Source organism: Biomphalaria glabrata, chromosome 2 (assembly GCF_947242115.1).
Source record: "Biomphalaria glabrata chromosome 2, xgBioGlab47.1, whole genome shotgun sequence".
Taxonomy (NCBI): Eukaryota; Metazoa; Mollusca; class Gastropoda; family Planorbidae; genus Biomphalaria; species Biomphalaria glabrata.
Window position 1 is genome coordinate 15,299,513 of NC_074712.1, and position 19,934 is coordinate 15,319,446.

The 19,934-nt window shown below is 32.3% G+C and overlaps 1 protein-coding gene across 5 annotated transcripts; it reads right to left on the minus strand.

The window, feature by feature from the left end:
* Positions 1 to 1,860: 1,860 nt before the first annotated feature.
* LOC106079611 (bifunctional apoptosis regulator-like) lies at positions 1,861 to 19,277 on the minus strand. 5 transcript variants are annotated; one of them, XR_008776440.1, is made up of 10 exons: positions 19,164 to 19,277; positions 17,441 to 17,575; positions 14,991 to 15,183; positions 14,177 to 14,366; positions 13,679 to 13,832; positions 12,641 to 12,789; positions 10,427 to 10,591; positions 8,742 to 8,941; positions 5,080 to 6,966; positions 1,861 to 4,974 (listed from the first exon to the last, which is right to left on the minus strand). XR_008776440.1 is itself a non-coding variant. In XM_056019314.1 (9 exons), the coding sequence occupies exons 2-9, from the start codon at positions 17,505 to 17,507 to the stop codon at positions 6,789 to 6,791; spliced, it is 1,296 nt and encodes a 431-aa protein (XP_055875289.1). In that variant the 5' UTR covers positions 17,508 to 17,575; positions 19,164 to 19,277; the 3' UTR covers positions 1,861 to 6,788. The 5 variants fall into 5 exon arrangements, 4 of the variants coding, with proteins under 4 accessions (XP_055875289.1, XP_055875291.1, XP_055875290.1 ...); XM_056019314.1 differs by having other exon boundaries at positions 1,861 to 6,966; XM_056019316.1 differs by lacking the exon at positions 19,164 to 19,277 and adding an exon at positions 19,080 to 19,158 and having other exon boundaries at positions 1,861 to 6,966.
* Positions 19,278 to 19,934: the final 657 nt, after the last annotated feature.

Here is a 19,934-nt window from a genome sequence, read left to right on the forward strand (position 1 = left end):
TGAAGTAGAAAGATGGACGAGAATGAAAAAAAAAAGAGGGAAGGGGATGACCTTGAAAAAAAAATTCACGTGTGTACACTTCACAAGATTGTGACTAATTGTGAGTGACATTTTTCTGGCCAAAGCTGTTGCCCATTTAGTGCTATCCTAAAAGGTAGAGTTACGTTTCTTGTTTAAACGGGTAAACAATTTTCTTATAAAACTGCCCAATTAATGATCACATTTTTTCCCCTCAACTTTCGATTGATTGGACATCTACACCTTATTTTGGCTACCTTACTGCTTTAATGTGGCTCTTTTAAAAAAATGAAGATTATTATTATTCACTTGTTCATCTAGTGTTAATGAGAAAATTTAACCCTGCCAAGTCGTTGGTTTTCCTGGCTGATTCAGTCAACCCGTTCCGTTATAATGGCACTAGGGAAAAAGGGGGCACCCGTACAAGTTTGTCCTTGCAAATGGAATGAGAAATGGGCCTTTATCTTTTTATTATGTTAGGTTGTGTTAGGGTTCAGTTTATTAAATGTAGGCCTAGGCCTATTACTGCTACTTTACTTATTTAGTCTTTGTCCTGAAGAGTCTCTAAGTTTAATGATTTTAGTAATGGCGTTAATCACGTGAATATTCATTTGTTATAAATTTCATCAAGGCTCTATTGTGTTTCTGTACCTGTTAATGTTTTCTTGAGCAGGGCCGGCCTTAAATAATTAGAGGCCCTAGGCGAAGTGAATTTAGTGGGCCCAAATAAATTAGAAAATAAAAAATAAACAGGGGACAAATAAAATTACGCAATTTATTCAAAACCTAGTGTCCCCAACAATAACACTGGGCACTAATGTCGCTAATTCTTTTATAGAAAAAATGGTGCGAGGCCCCTACCAATCGGATGCCATAAGCTGCTGCCCAGTTTGATTATGCCTAAGGCCGGCCCTGTCTTGAGACGTAACAAAGGACGCGTGTCAGATGAGAACATTAGGACTTGTTGGCCTTCTTCAGTCGTGGAACAACTATAGTTCACCGTATAGAAATGAAAGCTTGGGTATTAACTTTGTTGTCGCCCTTTACATCAGTTCCCCTCTGTTCCAGACGACTGATGTGTCCAAAGGAATGGCAGGTACACGATGCAGCTTTAACTGGGATCAGCACTGTGGGCTGCAAGCTACCTTAGAGTCACCGGCTTTTGATTTTTCCTTAGCATTGGCTTTTCCCAAGTTTGAGTAGGCCTATAGCCGCAAGGCAGTCTGTGGCATTTTACGTCTCGAGAGACGATCTTTTCCCTTTGCAACTTCTTGTGTGACTAAAGAGGCAGTAGAGGTTTCAATTTTCTTTCTCTTAGGTGGCTAGCCAGCCTCGTGTTTTAAACTCTCTCATACCGCCTAACGGATGGCTGCTGGGTCGTACGGTATACGAGCTGGACTGTCGTCTCGATGGTCCTGAGTTCATACCCAGCCCGCCTCCACCCCCCTGCGGGAGGTTTGGTCTAGGAACTAAAGTATCTTCAACTTTGAAGGAACTTCCGAAACATGTAAAATATTTTACAACCATTCAAGTTGTCGCTCTAGAAAAAAAAAAGTTAAAGGGAGATAATTGTATAAATCGTATTTGGCGTATTCTCTACCCATTTCCATTTGAATGGAGATATCTCCCTACATTCAAAATGTTCACTTGGTCTAATTATATCTACTAATTGTAACACAAACACAGTTCTTAGCAATAAGTAGCAATATTAAATATATTTCATGTTATAACCAGGATGCAGGCATTCCTTTTTTTTTTTTGTTTTGGTCTAATTTAACAGCATACAAGAATACTTGACAACTCATTCAAAAAGTGCTAAAAACAACAACAAAAGTCTAACCCAAGTGTTTGTAAGACTCCTTTATTGAATGCACTGCAAATAACTCTCATCCCTTTCAGCTTCTTAGCATATGGAACTGTTGGAGGCGGAGAAAAACATTTCATCAAATAAACCAAGAGGCAAGTGTCAACCCAAAATGAGTGCATGTTGACACGACTCTCGTAAGTTTACCCACCCCATTCTCTCTATGATTAATTAATATTACACAATTTAAAAAAAAATATATTTTTAAGAAAAAAATAATTGAATAGGAAGAGATCTGGAAGACTAGAAGAATGCAGTGTGAGATGACACAGCAATACATGAACCATCACTTCTTAGCTTGACCCACACACCGAGATGACACAGCAATAAATGAACCATCACTTCTTAGCTTGACCCACACACTGAGATGACACAGCAATAAATGAACCATCACTTCTTAGCTTGACCCACACACTGAGATGACACAGCAATAAATGAACCATCACTTCTTAGCTTGACCCACACACTGAGATGACATAGCAATAAATGAACCATCACTTCTTAGCTTGACCCACACACTGAGATGACATAGCAAGACATGAACCATCACTTCTTAGCTTGACCCACACACTGAGATGACACAGCAATAAATGAACCATCACTTCTTAGCTTGACCCACACACTGAGATGACATAGCAAGACATGAACCATCATTTCTTAGCTTGACCCACACACTGAGATGACATAGCAAGACATGATCCATCATTTCTTAGCTTGACTTTCTCAGAGAACCCACACACTGAGATGGCGAATTGATTCTTCAAAACTAAAAAGAGTTCTATGTTAGCTCTGTTGTTTCTTCATGGCTTCTTTTGTTTTTAAAGATTCAACGGTGAATATTATTAGAAACTATAAGATTTTGTATTTATAAATAAAACAGATAAATATATACATTATAAATTCTGATAAAGCAATTGAAAACAACATTCTGTAATAAAAGGTAGGAAGATAATGAGACATTAATGAAGACATAAAGAATTGTTTTAAAAAAATGGAATAAGTCTTTTTCAATGTTTCTTGTCTCAATAAACAAGAACATAAGCACTAGTGAACATTTGGACTGAAAGCTAAATAATGTTTAGAAGTGTTTTGTTTTGACACTTTTATTATTGTGGCACTATAAAAGGATGATGGAGAGGTTAAGAGTTTAGGAACAAAAATAACAGTAGTTCAACAAAGAAATTATGAATGAAAAAAACAAAAAAAACAACCAGCATTGCATGAGTGAAATATGTAATGAAATATTCTTCCACACTCAACGAAGCCTTGAGTCTTGTTACAAACTTGCTAGTGGAGACATGTAGGTAGTTAATCATTCTTTTTTCTGTTTTTTTTTTTTTTATTTATTTTTGGAATGAACAAATTGTGTGTTGTACATATTAAAATCTTTGAAAGCACACATTTTATTAGGCATTGGCATATGGCAAAAATGTATGAATGAAAAAAAAAAAAAAAAAAAATGATTTATGGATATTATTTTACAGTGTTAACTTTTAAGTTTAAAAAAAAGTTAATGACAAACATAAGACAATTTACAAAACATTTGTCAATGTGACATACAGACACACAGCAGCTTTAATACAATTACACACATACTTATATAGGTTTGTAATGCTTACACAACACTGACAGAAGATGATTAGATATTTAAAAAACACACTTTTTCTGCAGTAAGTCTTAACAAAAAAAACAAATATTTGTATTTCAAAAAATATTTGTATCACAAGTTTTATGTCTTTATGCTTATTCAAGGGAAAAAAAAGAATTAATAGAGTAAACACAATAGCTCTTTATTGGGCCTCATAACAGGCAGTTAGCTATATATCCCATAAACCCTGGTAAAAGAAATACAGGATAAAAAGAGCAAGCAAGATTATATATATACTAGTTTTTATTGAGCCCATTCCAAAGTAAGAAGTAACATTAGAAGAAAGATGTAACATCCTTGTGATGAGAACATGTTCAATAATTCATGTACAAGTGATGATATGTTAACAAGGAACAGATCAACTGATGTTTTCCCCCAACACAAAAGATCATGTCATGGATTGAAATACAGTATAGTACCATCTGTTCCAATAGAGAAGAATCATGTCATGTTAAATGCTACAGAGTGTTGTTGAGAAAAGTAGAGCAGTATTTATCTGGTTCTGCATGACATAAAAATGAAGTGATTGTGAGTCAAGTACACTGCCTTCTCACATTTCTTTGACTTAACATAACTGGGCATCATTCCTGCCAGCAGCTCTCAAAATTATGACCGTGATTTACAACACAGATAACTTCCAGAACTGCTGTAACTAACAGCCATCCAGAGAGAACCAGTTTAAACTGTGTAGAGCAGAAGAGGAAAACATGACCATGAAAAAAAACTTTGAAATGTTTTATTTTAATTATCCTACGGTCTGCGCCTTGAGCCTACATTTTGTTTGTTAACAGCGCTTTATAAATAAAATTATTATTATTATTATTATCCTTTAATTTAAAAAAACAACAACACATTAATCACTAAGTGATGAACACAAAAGATTTATCTTTCTAAGAACTGCTTCCAAAGATAAACACAAATATTTGAGTCAGGCATAATATGAACTTTTTTTTTACAATACCATTTTTATTATATGTTAGGTTTGTTTTATAAATAGATTTTCTGCCTAATAAAGATTTGACTGCTGGTGTTTTGTTTTTTATTAATTTAAAAGGCTAACAAAATAAAAAAAAATAATTTAAAAAATACAACTTCTTAAAAATATACTTACTAATAAGCTATTATATTTTGTTACTATTACCTACTACCATTAAGATTTTTTTTTTTTTCAGGATCTTTCTTTTGTATTTTATGTACGTTATTTAACATATTTTTACTTTGCCACAACCAAAAGAAAAAAAATTGAATTATAAGGTCAAGAAGTTAAAATTTTAATATTAATGAAGATTACAAAGTTAGAATTAGTGTTTTCAGTTCAAGCTTATTATTTGACCAGATGAATGGACAATAAAACTTGTAATAATGGGTTGCTAACATGACGATTTTTAATCATTAGGCGGACACTGAGTATTATCCATTATATCTTGATACTAAATCTTTTAACCTACATACAATAAAACTTGTAATAAAGGGTTGTTAAGATGATGATTTTTAGTCATTAGGCGTCACTGAGTATTATCCATTATATCTTGATACTAAATCTTTTAACCTACATACATTTTCAGATTGTCATTATTCAAAATGAACAATTGTTTTCCCCTGCTAGAAGTAGTATGATATGATGATTTTTCTATTTGGCTGATGGAAAATATATTGATTAAGTTATTATCCTTCAAACCAAATAGGAAAAGATGTATAAGAAGGCATAAACTAAATCTAGTTCAGTCATAGAATCAAATGAATTTATGTACCTATGCATTTATATATTTAGAGCTTTTCTACATCATAGACAATTAAGATGATGAAATGCGAATGCATCGTTAGTCTTTTAAGTTCATTTTTCATTTTTCTTATAAAGTCTTTGCTACTGATCAGTCTTTTTATGTATAACAATTACAGATTGATCTATCAGTTCCACTAAACTAAAGCTGGATGTAAATTTACTTTCTTACTATTAGTGATATTAATATCTATCAAAAAGAAAGAATGAATTTGGTGTTAAACTATAGACAGAGCCTAATAAAAATGTAGTGTAGTCAAATGAAAACAAGATTTCCCAACAGAAAATATAAAGCAGACAAAAAGAGCAATAATAAAATTGCTTATGTAGAAAAAAATAGTCCATAACTGAGGACAAAATAGTGTTCAGGGAAATTTTAAACAAATAATTTAAAATATTATTTGACATCTTAATTTCATATTGTTTATGTTATGTTTTTTTTTTCAAGATGTATTGGGAAGGAGTTAACAATGCCATTTAATAAATTTTCTATTCTTACTAAAGAAAATTTGTTAAAAAGCTAACAAAGATGATAGAAAAAAAAAAGCTACTTTCCTTTTAATAGTTCTAGTTCTTACTGGAATGTAGTCAAAACAACTTTGTCACATTGAAATACAAAAAAGGTAAGACAGAAAATCCATAGAAGCAAATTAGTGTCTCCCAATTACAACAGAGAACGTTGGTGATTACCTGAATAGGTTTACTTTGTATGACAAGTTGTATGTATGTTCTTTACTTAACCTACATTCTATTGCACAAACACTTATGTAGATAGTGTCAAAACAAAATTAATTAGATTAACAGATGTTTCAAAAATCTAATATGTTTATGTTTCACATATAAGAATGCTTTAATTGAATATTTGTAAAGACCCTTTCACTGAATGTCATTATTTCTTTAGTTCTTATCTTATATTACAACTTATTTATGCTCCTTCAAAAAAGAAATATTTTTTTTTTTGGATTAAAAAAAAATATGTCAAAAAAGAAAAGACTATTTAAAAATTACTATTTCAATTATCTAAAGCTTAAGAAAACAATATTGCTGTTTTTGTTGTTAATTTAAAGATATCTTTATTGTTTAAATGTAGTTTAATTAAAATTTAAATTCAAATTTATGTAGCCCCACATAATAAATAAATAAATTCTTTATAATAAATAAAGAATATATAAATAATTTAATTATAGAGAACATCAAATAGAGAATTGTAAGTAAGATAATCTAGATCACTGAAACATTTTGCATAAATGGTAGCAGTAGTTGAATTATATAAATATAGAAAAATACATCATAACCTTTTTTTTTCAATACATACATGTTTTCAAAAATAAAATGTTAAAATAACTTCCATAACTTTTTCTTTGAATAAAGAACTTTGGAATAAAAGTAAAATCACAAAATAGTCTAAAGAGGAAAAAAAAAAAGGGTTAATTATTTTCTTAACTGTGTCCGTTGAATCAGAGAAGTTTCAAGTGATTCTAATCTTGCTGTCTAAATTTGTTCAGCACTGCAAAAAAAGCCTGAACAGGACTGACGTACAAGGCACTATAGAAGAATATATCACAGAGAAGACTTGGGACTAGAGGCCAAAGTATCATGAAGATAAAAGCTGATATCAATTGCCGAAGCCATGATTTGAAAAATACGTATAATGACCTGTTTTGAGAAACAAAGAAATTAATTAAAAAGTCCGTTAAAACATACTAGGGTTGCACCGGACAGTACCTTTGATATCTTTTTGGAGATGGATTTCAGCGGATAATAAAATAAGATATCTGTCCAGAGCCGATGCATGTATAATAAATAACTCATGTTACTAATATTTTTGCAATATTTTGAAATAAAATATCTATGTTTTTTTTTTATTACTTTTTCACATTATTGTTTTAAACTAATAACTAATAATTATGCTGAAAGTTAGTCAGCATTTATTACCAGCACAAACCAATATGAAAGTGTTGTCTGAACTCTACAAGTATAAAAATGAAAAATGTTATGATTTGAAACAAACAAATGCCAACTTGTCTAGTCACAATAATGCCATTTGAAACTGATAACTGCCAAGCATAGCAAAGTAAAATATATGTATAGGATAAGATTGCCCATAACTTAGTGTAAAGTTTAGATTTCAGCACAGTTAATTACTTGTTACATCAAAATTAAATTATATTGAAGACAAGTAAGTTTTTCAGCATTGTCTGATGCTAGTTTTGTACAATGGCCGTTGAAATACTCCTCCAGTAACACTGAACAAACTTTCCAATGCCACATTGATTGAGGGTCTTGCTAGGTTGATTTGAGCAAACTTAAATAATCCAGAGAAACTGTTGGCATTTGCCTTCCACCTTAAAAGTGGATTGTTGCTGAACTTGGGTTCACTAAGGTGATAGCTTTTCATATCTTGCTGGCTTTGCACTAGTGCCAACAGTTCACCAAAACAGTCCCATAAAACTAAATTCAGATGAGTAGGCCTTCTATGTTGGTGGTTCAACAGTTCATGCAAAGACTTCTGCTGCTGTTATAGTTTCTGTAACATGATTTTGGTGATACGATGCAATATTATGATGCCTGTCTTTGCTTCTGTGAGTGAATTGTAATTCAAAATGAGACACCTGAACTGATGGAAACTGCAGCTTACTTCAGGTGTGTTCCTCAAAAGGTTGTAGAATAGCAGTCTACTATCCCCCACACTATCCTGCAATGATATACAGACAGCAGAATATGGCAGGATAGTGAAAAATGGGAGGATATCCAGCCAGAGCCTAGCTCCAGTGCAACCGTAATAAACACAAAAACACTGAAACAGGACATGTTTTCTGAGACCAAAGGTTGATGAAAAAGTCAGGTGCCCAAAAAACTTTGCCCCAAATATGTGACACATCTATAACATCCTATTTATCTCATGGATGCTTAAAAACTCCAATGGAATTTCTAAGTCTTCAATGGGGTTTAAAATGTCATTTGTTTTATCAAAGCTACCTCATTCATTAACATTTGCTATGGGACTAGTAATCTAATGTTGAGTATATTGTAATAATATTTTATCTTTTAATGACAATATGGAATCATAGACAAAAGTAAAAAAAAAAAGTTTCTTTATTGTGCTAACAAAATATGTTCTTGATAATAGGCTTAATAGGTCTTTAGAAGGAGTTTAAAATATTGTGGGATTTAGAGCGAATTTTTGTAGAACAGTGGGGTTGACCATGTGACACTTAAGCTTATATTGGGACGGATTGGTTGAACATGTTTCTGTTGGAAGGTGTTGGCCATGTTGCCTTTAAGCCTCTGTTGGGATAAGTTTAATATTATATCACCTATGCTTCTGCAACTCTGTACCAGTTGGTGACCAGATAGCTTGGAAAACACTACTATATCAAATGAGTTTATTCTAACATTTGAAAATCATTTCTGAAATACTTAACATTTACCTCATCTCAAAATGGTTATAAAAAGAAATCCAGGTTTGAATTTCCATGAGTTGGTAGAGCACAGCTGTGGCTAATACAAACATTGGGGAGAAGTAATGCTGTGAAAACATCTGCCAAGCAAACAGGACCACCAAGGACTCGGGCAATAGTACAGCTAGTGTCAGGAAGTTAAACCACTGCCAGCCGCTGATATCAGTTGTCTGGTCAAAATATAAATGTTGTTACATGTTTGTAGGATTAAAAGTAATATTAATTTAATAAAATTTGATTATTAAAATAAAAATTAATAAAACAAAAAACGACATCTTACTTGAAAACTTTACAAACATCTTATCTTATAAATTACAGATGTTCGTTCGAAAGAGAAGATAATCACATCCCTGTGTTAGACTAGTCATGCGTGCTAATTAGAGACTTTGATAACGATTTGCCCAGCAAATGTCTCTTTTAGAGTATTTTATTAGATCGTATTTTTGTATTTTTAATTTATGGTTCAGCATTTTATGTATTATTGCTACTCTGAGTTGTCGCTTAGCCTGGTTAATTCAGGTTTAAATGAACATATTGGCCAATGAAATCAGCACCTCCACTGTTATAGTAAATTCATGGTTCAGTTGACTTATCATGATATTTACATTGCATGTAAGGACTACATTTCATACATTTATATACTGTGTTTAATGCAAGAAAATTTACCTCAGTTTTTAAAATGATGCCTCTGTTAAACTGATGTTTACAATAAATACAAAATATAGGAATTAAATTAATTATACTGTAAGTAATAATGATAATAATAATTTTATTTATATAGCACTGTTAACAAACAAAATGTAGACTCAAGAAGCTCTGATAACTTAACAGACATAAACATGAGTTAAAATGACAAACTAATCAAAACATTTTGAACAGAAAGGTTTTAATGTTCTTCTTGAATGTAGTGAGTATGTTGTTTGTCTGATATCAACGGGGAGCGAATTTCAAACCTTTGGTCAATACACTGAAAAAGCCAGCTAATCGTAACATTATGGAAGGAAAAAGGGGGACAACTAGAAGCGTAGAGTCCATGGAGCAAATTGGGTAATTAGTTTACTAAGGTACAAGGGCATTTCTTTGTTGTGGATGCACTGATGACAAAATGTGGACACCTTGTAGTTGATTCTTGCATTCACATTCTTCTTATCACATAAAAATGTTTGCCTAGAATAATCAGAGACATAATCAGAAATACTATCAAAAGAAAGACAATCTAGATTCAGGGCTTATTGTTTGGATTAATAATCTATTGTATTCAAATTGAATATTGTAATTCTAAGCTAAAACTATACTTGTTGAATTTACTTCAAGTTTTTAAATGGCAATTAGTGGATTATCTTTCTATACTTGAGTTGTATTGTGTTGATGTGACACTAAAAAATTTCAAATTGACATCTATATGATTCCAGCAAAATGGTTGAGGATGGCTGCCTGGTCATTTGGTATACACTCTGGACTGTTGTCTAAATGGTCCCAGGTTCGAACCCTGCCAACTCCCATTCCTTGCCATCCTGCATATGATTTGGCCAAGTTGTAATAATCTTCACTCCTGACGGAATATCCGAAACATGTAAAACAAACAAATAATACCGAATCACAATAACCTTTAAATCAGTCAATGACTCACTCACTCACACCTAAACTAAGCTAACCTGTAAGTTAGTAGTGAGCAACAAATCCTCAGAAGAATGTGTAGTTGTTTTTACAAAAGGTATAAACATCTCATCATAGAAGTACATCCAGAGATACAGAAGACATGTTCGAGGAAAGTCTTTCATGCCGTACACAAGAAACAGAGATCTGCCAGGATATAAAGCCTGGAAACAAAATAATACATTTTCTTTTGTTAATACAAGCTAATTCTAATGTCAGAATTGAATGATATTTATAGTTACAAAATTTACTGCAAATATATTTAAACATTAAATATTTAATTTGCTTTAGACCAAATCGCTTAATAGTAACTTTGATACCTCAGTATTATTTTCATGACAACTTTATCATGACATCTTGTAATAATCTTAGGCTTTGTTGACTGCACATGCTCATTTTAGAAAGTTTTCAGTTCAAAGTACCTTTCATTTCAAATTTGATAGCACATGCTCATTTTAGAAAGTTTTCTTTCAAAGTACCTTTCATTTCAAATTTGATTGCTGCCAAACTCTTCATTGTCAAGTACATGTTGACTTGATATGTTCTATTATTTACTGCACTATGTATGTCAATGGAGGGTCATTGAAAAGACTACATGATAAAGTTAAGTAACCCTTTCAGACCTTGTGATCTATAGGGGCTGATGATATAAATGTCATCTGTTTATACGGCCATCAGTTAAAAAGGGTTTCATGTGACTAGCACAACGACCTAACATATGTCATGTACCCACTGGAGTCCTAAAACTACCAAAATTCAAAACACAAGAATTCAAACTCTCGGCCACCATGCTCCCCACATGATAACCTAATACAAATTAGTTGTTTTTTTTTTTTGCTTGCTTTATGAACGGTGACCCGACAAATAGCGCAAACAAAATATCGCAAAATTTCCAGACAAAATAGCGCAGACCTATAAATGATGTGTATAAAAGTACAGATTTTAGTAAGTGAAGATCCTGAGCAGTATTTTTTGTTGAGGTCTCTATCTTCTTCAATATTAATAAATGTAATGGTATGCCATATTTGCAGAGAAAGATTGTACTTCAATATTTTATCTCATTTTCCTTTTTCACCAATATTTAAAATGCATAACTTGCTAAAAAAATATAATTTTGAAATGTGGTGACCCCATGATGATATGTGTGTTAGACAAATGCGTGTTATAATATAATCAGAAATCTTGATTATCTTTGGCATCTCTCACAAACAAACTATTCAGTGAAGGGATGGCACTATGCAATTCAGCTGTCTATTGAAGATCATCACCCCAATGTCTACAAGTTAATCTCTCACTACCTCAGAGAACACTAAGAACAAGATTCTGAGGTCCAATGCTGGAGAATGAAGTAAAGCTGCAAGCAAGACAAAGTACTTCCAACTTAACAGATGTCTTGCAGCTTTTTGTCAACATGCGGAAACAAGCCACTGTGTGTGTAATCTGACAAGTATGGAAGTATGTTTTTGAAGTGCATTTTTGGATTATAAATATATTTAAATGCTACATTTTGAAATTATTCATTTTAGCTTATTATAATTCTTGCATAATGTTTGCATAATCATATTTTATGATATATAAAGTATTTCTTGTAAAATGACTTGAAAAATATTTTGTCTGCGCTATTTTGTCACCCCTATTCTGTCAGGGAACCTTTATGAACATATTTTATCAAATGGTGAAAGACATTACAGATGCATAGATGTGTAATAATTTTTTTAATACAGATATTTGAAAAAGTCTGTTCATTTGTGTTGCTGCTTTTAAAGAATGAATCATGCAAAAAGTAAATTCATATGTTAGTATTATATCTTGTCAGGGTATGTAGCTAGTAGATATAGAAAATAGTTTTATTTATTGTGTTAAAATCTAGTACCAAAAGAGCTGCTAGGGTTAAACGGAAAATTATGACAGTTTAAAGGTAGATATTTATGATCGAAACTGCATTGAAAAGAAAATACAATGTAATCCCTGCCCTTCTACATAAATAAACAATGTAAATTTTAAAAGAAGATTGTTTTGTTAAGTATCTAATGTTTTGAGTAATCAAGTAACTGTGTAGAATCATGTGTTTGAAGTGTCCTTCAGATTATATCACAACCAGCAAATGATGTGCACTTTACAAAACAAAATGTTAAGGAAAGGTTAAGTTAGGCTAACAGTTGAAGATGCTAAGCTATTCTAGGAATGAATTGGATGACAGCCTAGTAACGAACCTTGTAATCCCATAAAGTAATTGGCATTTTTACACCATGATCTTTCAACATGTCTATAGCGAAAAGAAAGGCTCTCTCATGTGTTGGGTCAGAAACATTTAACAACCTTCTCAAAGAGTCACCGTTTAGAGATATTAACAAGTTGCCATCTGAAAATATTTGAAAACAGATACACATTCTAAGTCATATAAAAAATGTAAAAGAAAAATATGTTTTTAAAGCCATAACAGAAAGAGCACAATTAAAAAATGGTGGCTGGGTGTTAAACCAATTGACTAATGGTGAGTTTCTGGTCCAAATATCAATAAATACTGGAATTTTTAATTTCCGTTTTACAGTGTACATGATTCCACCTAGCACTGGATGGTCACAGATGTTTTTTTAATTAAGGGGCGTCACAAGTGACACAGCAAGTACCTATAAATTACAAAATTAATTTCCAACCATTATTATTATAACTTGACTTGACTTAATCCATTTAACAACCAGTGGAGCATAGGGCCGCAAAAGTACTTCACTATCTGACTCTGTTATGGGCTATTTGATTCAAAATGGCCCATGTCCATCTTTGCTTCTTGATCTACAGATCACCTCCATGTTTGCTTTGGTCACTACTATAACACATATTGTCAAATTAAATGAGAATGCTCAATGGGTCAGGAATTTTCGAATACTAAATAGAGCAATCTAGAATGTACCTAAGTTTTCCAGTATCATCATGAAGCATAATGGCTAACACATACATACAGGGAGAGAAAAGTCAGTTATGTGTGGTTTTAGTGTTACTACTTTGCTGTTATTTCAATAAATGTAGGTGTCAAGTAATTTAAGTTCAAGTAAATTTTTCAGCACATGAATTCCAGCGTATTATTTCTTGAACTGGTATTGCATTTCATTAGAAAAAAAAAGCAATTTGACTGTGTCTCAGGACAAACTTGTTAACGTTTTGGTTTCAGAAACAATTGAAAATCCTCTCCCTCAAAGGGTTACATAACTTTAAATTTAAGTTTACTACTTTCTGATGCCAACACTACTTGCCTATATGGTTCTCTAAAGCCATTGGACTGTATTGACTGGCCCAGCCCATCTCCTGTAACCAAGTGGCAACATCTTTAGCTTTCCATGTTTGCACTGGTTTTAACACCAACAAGTTGCTATCACTGGACTGCCAAAACCAGGCCAAATATATTACCTGTTGAATTTGCACAATGATAATTGTGTAAAGTTTTAGTTTTTATGAAAGGTTTGTAAAGGAAAACTTCATTATATTAAACTGGTTTTTGTGGCCAAATGTTAATTAGAGTACTAAGTAATTAGCAAAAAAAAAAAAAAAGACATTTAATCTCCATCAGAAATTCCTAAACCAAATTAGTGTGTAATCTTAAAATCTGGGTAGACATGAAAATAAAACATTAAACCAAGATTCAAAATAATCTTTATTAATAAAAATGTTCATTGTTTAAGTGGGGAAAAAAAAAAAAAAACTTAACTGCCAACAAAATTACTAAATGGAAAGCAAAAATCAAAATATTTTACCACAAAAATGCCAAAGGCAATAAAAATGCCAGAACAGAATGAGTTCAAATCTGTTTGTCCTGGTCCACCATTACTTGCACGTGAAAGGGCTTTATCGAATTTCTTTAATATCCTCAAGTCTTCTGCTTCAGCCTCTAATTCATTCTCCCTTTCTTCAATTTTGCCAGGCAACAGTTTGTGTATCATGTTCCTAAAGTTGAAAATTAAATATGAAAACAACAGAGATTAGAATTGTTTAGAAAGACAAATATCATTTGTGGACCTCTTGAGCCTTTCCTGGCCAGACAGCAGAAGAAGCTGAATTTAGAAAAATGTTTTCACTCACAACTAAATGAAATCTACATGGTAAAGGGAAGCAACTCTAAAGAACACACTCTAAGTGCCTGAGCATAAATGCTAGACTATTTTCATAATAATATTGGTTATGGTAGCTAAGAATAAGCTTCTTAACTAATAACTCCTAGTGCGACACAATGTGATAATTATGGTTAACCGATAAAATGAAATGTTTTCAATTAACTCTTCATATGGTGCAATCTAACAGCAAGTTATTTTAGTTATGGTTTACTGATAGACCTATCAATGGTTCATGAAAAAAAATAGGTTAATCTACAATAATTAAAATGCTATTATTGAGTAAACCTGGAGGAGAATTAATGTTACATTAAAATTGAACAATGGTTTACTGATAGACCTATCAATGGTTCATGAAAAAAAATAGGTTAATCTACAATAATTAAAATGCTATTATTGAGTAAACCTGGAGGAGAATTAATGTTACATTAAAATTGAACAGAGTATATATATTACCAACCTTATTTGTGTGTTGACCTTTGGGTGGCCTTCATACACCTGACGACACATTGGGCACTCCTTCTTATTAGAATTAAAGTACCACTTAGCAAGACACAAGCGACATGATGTGTGACCACATGTTAGAGTTGTTGGTTGTACTGCTAATTGGAAACAGACAGAGCAACTGAACTCTGCTTCCAAGTCATTGGAAGCTGGAAAAAAAATGTGCATAATCATTCATCACTCATTCATCAGCCAGTGAATTAAGCAAATGTTTTTCAGCATTTATTTTTAATGGTTATAATTTTGATGTACAGAAAACATATATAGTTCTTATTATTTCTCATGTCACATTATAGAAGCCAATAAGAAGTATGCTAAATATTAAGCTGACAAAATGTTGCAACTAGCATGGGTACACCTCATAGGGGTATCTTGCCGGTCCCAAGGAGGGGTGATCGTAAGGCTAGCAACCTCACATCACTAAACTATTGCTACAGAAACCGCAAATAAGATGCAGCCCTATGCTCCCCTTGGAGTGCACAGGATTAAGTAAGTAAGCTTGATGAAAAAAATTGTAGAGATTCTTTCACAAGATCAATGATGAAATACAGCAAAGGTAGCTTAAAGGCAATCTATACAAAACTAAAGAATCGTTGCTAAATATTTTGTATATTATATTTAAATGCCAGGTATACCCCCCCCTTCCATTTGATATTGAATAATGATTAAATTTTAGATTCTTTTAGGGTTTATAGAATAATTGACTTACTTGTTACATTAGTCTAAATATAGAAATGCACACTTACTATTAGAGACAGTAAAAATAGTGACACACAAAATTATGACATTTAGGGTAGAACACATAAAAATCTATATGGGCTTGACTTTTAGATTAAAACATCTAGCATGTCTACATTTGTTATAGTAGCAGACAATATATACTTTCATTTTACCAGTGCACTATGTTAAATTAATAAAAATGAAATAACAAGTATATAAAAAAAGTTTTTTAAAAATAAATTACTACTTTATGAACCTGATGGTGGTATTGGATCTGCTCAAATCAGAACTTCATTAAAAAAAAAAGGCAAGTATGGGGATGTAGCACTATATCTACTTAACTGCCAGTTTGGAGAATTTGCAAAATCTCCACCCACCCAACCTTTTCCTTCCAACTTCTTAAAAAAACTTGTGATGAGAGTGTAAGCTAACAGTAGGAATTGAAAAAGAAGAAAGGAGGAAGTTCATCTTTATCTTCCCTAAACTAATGCCTTCTAAGTGTTACTAATTTGGAACAGATTAAACATTGCACATATCCTAAACAACTTTCTAGGCCAGTGTTTCCCAAACTGTGTTCTTTGGAACACTAGAGGCCTAGATAGAAATTTCATGAACTATTAAAAATAACCAGTATATGATCTACACAGTAATTAGTAAAAATGTATTTTATTAGCTCTTTCTTGTAACAGAAAAAAATTCTAAACTTTGAACTGATCTAGATTCTGACTTTATTTTTTATAACAAATATACAAAAAAAAAACATTTCTAGTCAAGTTTGTAAAGTTTTTATTTGCAGCAATGTCAAAGTAAAGAAACAGGATTGACAACCCACCAGATGTTGGAATTCAAATTACCAATATTTGTATGTGATATAAGAAAGTTATGATCTTCAAGTACATAGAACCATTAGAGTTATTAAACCTTTTTTTTTTCTATATGTTTATGCTTAAATTTTATAATAGTTTTTTTCTTGAAAATAAATAATAGTACTAAGTAAGGTTTAATTAATGGTTTATTTAAACAAATAGGAAATAATCAAAACTAAAGAATAAGCAAAGTGTTTCTGTAAATTATCCAAATGTGGGAAATGTTCCATTAAAAAAAAGCAAAAAACGATGTGAGACAGACTGTTCTTGGCTAGTACCTTGAACCTTAGCAAAAATTTTCTTAGTTATCTTCTTGTTGTGTGCATGTGTATCAACTAAGAACAGGACACACACCTCTGTTAAATTACCATCTGAACAAAATAAATTCCACACTACTCTCCCTTTGTAGACACTGCGCCCACCCTTATGAAACCATAAACCATATCCTCTTTGAATGCCCCTTCCTAATCCACCTTAGGCAGACCCTACTTCCAATACATCCCAACACAACCAACACCCTGTACAGCAGTGCTGAATAACCGAAGAAAACAGCACTCTATTTTTCCTTGGCACAGTCTGCAAAAGAGCTCACAGCTCAGCATCAAAAAGCTGTCTAGAAGAAGAAGAAAGAAGAAGTGTGCGTGTGTATGAATTTTTAAATTAAAATGTTAACCTCCATCTACAACAGATAAATTTGTTAAAATTTTGTATTCATGCTGACTACATATCAAGAGGTATCAGCTTAAAATGTTTTCATTTTCATGCTTCTTGCATTTTTTTTGACAAATTACAACATAATGTCAACTCTAGATCTTGTTACCTTCTGATTTACGATGAGTTATTTCCCATCCCTGGTTGGTACTTGAGCTTGACCCAGCTCTATCCATTATATTACTTATCTACACGTGCCGCTTCCTTGATTTTGTCTTGTTAACAGACCTGCCCGTGCTGATGACTATTAAGATAAAATAAAAAGCATAACTCAATATAATAAGACTGTAGAAGAGTTAAATAGAAGAATGTTAGGTCCCAACTCTCTACTAAATGAGTGTAGACTAAAGAAAGTAGAATTATAATCTAGATAAATAAAATATTTAAATCTAGGGGGTGTAAAACACTTGGTTTTCAAACTGAAGGAGTCTCAGTTTCAAATCTTTGTGAAGATGGGGATTTTAAATTTTGTTAACCATTGGCCATAGAATCAGATGACCTTTACATTATCTGCCCTATAGCCCTATAGATCGTAAGGTCTGAAAACGGTAACATTTCTTTTTTCTTTTACATATAGATCTAAGACTAGTAAGATCAAGATAATCACTCTAACTAAAATGTTAAATGAGGCTTGACCAGACACCTGCACGCCAATAGGATGATAAAAAGGAAGACAGTCTTAGATAAGAAAAAAACCAGACTTGCAATAAATTTGATAATACATGTGAGCAGTCCTTTTTTTGTAAAAAAAATAGGTGTCGGTAATCAGTGATGGATTGCTTAATTTTTAACTACTAATAAATTAATAATAAATGTTAAAACACAAGAAAAGTAATCATTTTTTTCCCACATTGAAAAAGGTGCCTGTATGTCTTAAAAAAAGCACTGCATGTGAGTAGGCTAAATCATAGTCTGTAAAACCACATCCATATTAAGTATCATATTTCTCAGATTAAGACATTTTTCCCAGTAGTTCATTTGAACAAACATAAGGGTGGAAATTTATGCAAATTTTCTTCCTATGGAATAGAGAAAGGTGCCTTTACTGTATACACAATTTCTTTCTTTTGACCACTCCACTGTATGTTCATCAGCAAAAATGCTCTTTCAACATTAACATCATGTCCAGATTACACACAAACACAAAATCTCAGATACTAAGGAGCTCAGACTCAAAGAAAAGGAATGTTAATTTTAAGCCATCAGATCTTAATTATAACCTGTTCATGAAGGGGTTTTTCAGAAAAACTTGTTCATGAAGGAGTTTTTCAGAAAAACTTGCCATCATACTGCTAGATCTATTTATTAATTTATAAGTGAGTTTAACTTAGTTTAAGTGTTTGAACCATAAAATATTGGTGAATTTTATTTGTTTCTATATCTAGTCAATTGAATTAATCAATTAAAATTATAGAATATTATAGATCTATAATATATATATTATATAGTATATAGTATAGTCGTAGATTCGATCAATCATTATTCTATCTATTCTAGATAAAGATCTAGATTACAAACAAATATTATAATTATAAATATAAAACAAAATTAAAACAGCTGGAATATGATTGTTTATCATTTCATAATGAAATAAATAATCATATGAATATGAAAGTTAAGTTACAAATAATACAAATCAACTTATCAAGGAATCAACTAGATTCTAAATTTAACTTTTCAAAGTATGATCCGAGAGTATTTAGATCAAGACCTAGATCTAGAACTAACACTAAACAGTGTAGGCCTACACAAAGTGTTGAGTGTGGTAGATCTAGTCTAGTTAAAGTGTAGTAAGTGGTACAGTATTCACTAACTTTATCGTAGACACAGACCTTTTTAATTTTCTCAGATTTCCCGTTCACATTCTATGATTCTTCTCTGGGAAATGTGGAGTAATCAACATGTTTTTACATAGGTAGGTGATAGTCATGCGCCAAAACTGCCCAGCAACGATGATGCCAAATCCATGCACTTCACTAGGTCTAGTCTAGATCTAGATCGATTAATTGCGTCTAGATTCTAGATTGACTCTAGATCTAGATCTCAATAGGTCTAGATCTATATAGATAGATAATAGATACCAGGAAAAGAAGACAAATGAGTATGTATTTTTACAAGCCAACACTCTTGCTTGCACAAAGGAATAACTCAATACTGTGACTGTGAAGAGACGAAAGCTGATCGAGCTGCTTTGGTCAATGATATTGTAAATGTACAGTAAGACATCCCTATAAACATGACCATTATGGCCCAGTACCGTTTTTGATTAGGGTGATTCCCCATTGCCCTAATAGCAGCCCTAAACAGCCAAATGGGAGCGGTTATCCTTTGCGCATTGGCGTCTTTAGGGCCCCAATATAGGGGCAAACAAAATCGTGCCAATATCGGCCCAGAATGGGTAAAACCACTAGGGGATTCATTAGGGATTTCCAGAATGGTGCCGTAATCAAGCATATACTAACCCCAATGGTTTAGTTACTTTTAGTAACTGACATTTTTATTGGGGCTCAATTGAGAAAAATCTTATCGTTCCGATGCTGGCCCCAATGGTTTAATAACTGAGATTTTTATTGGGGGACTGTGCACTGGCGGGAATGGAAGAA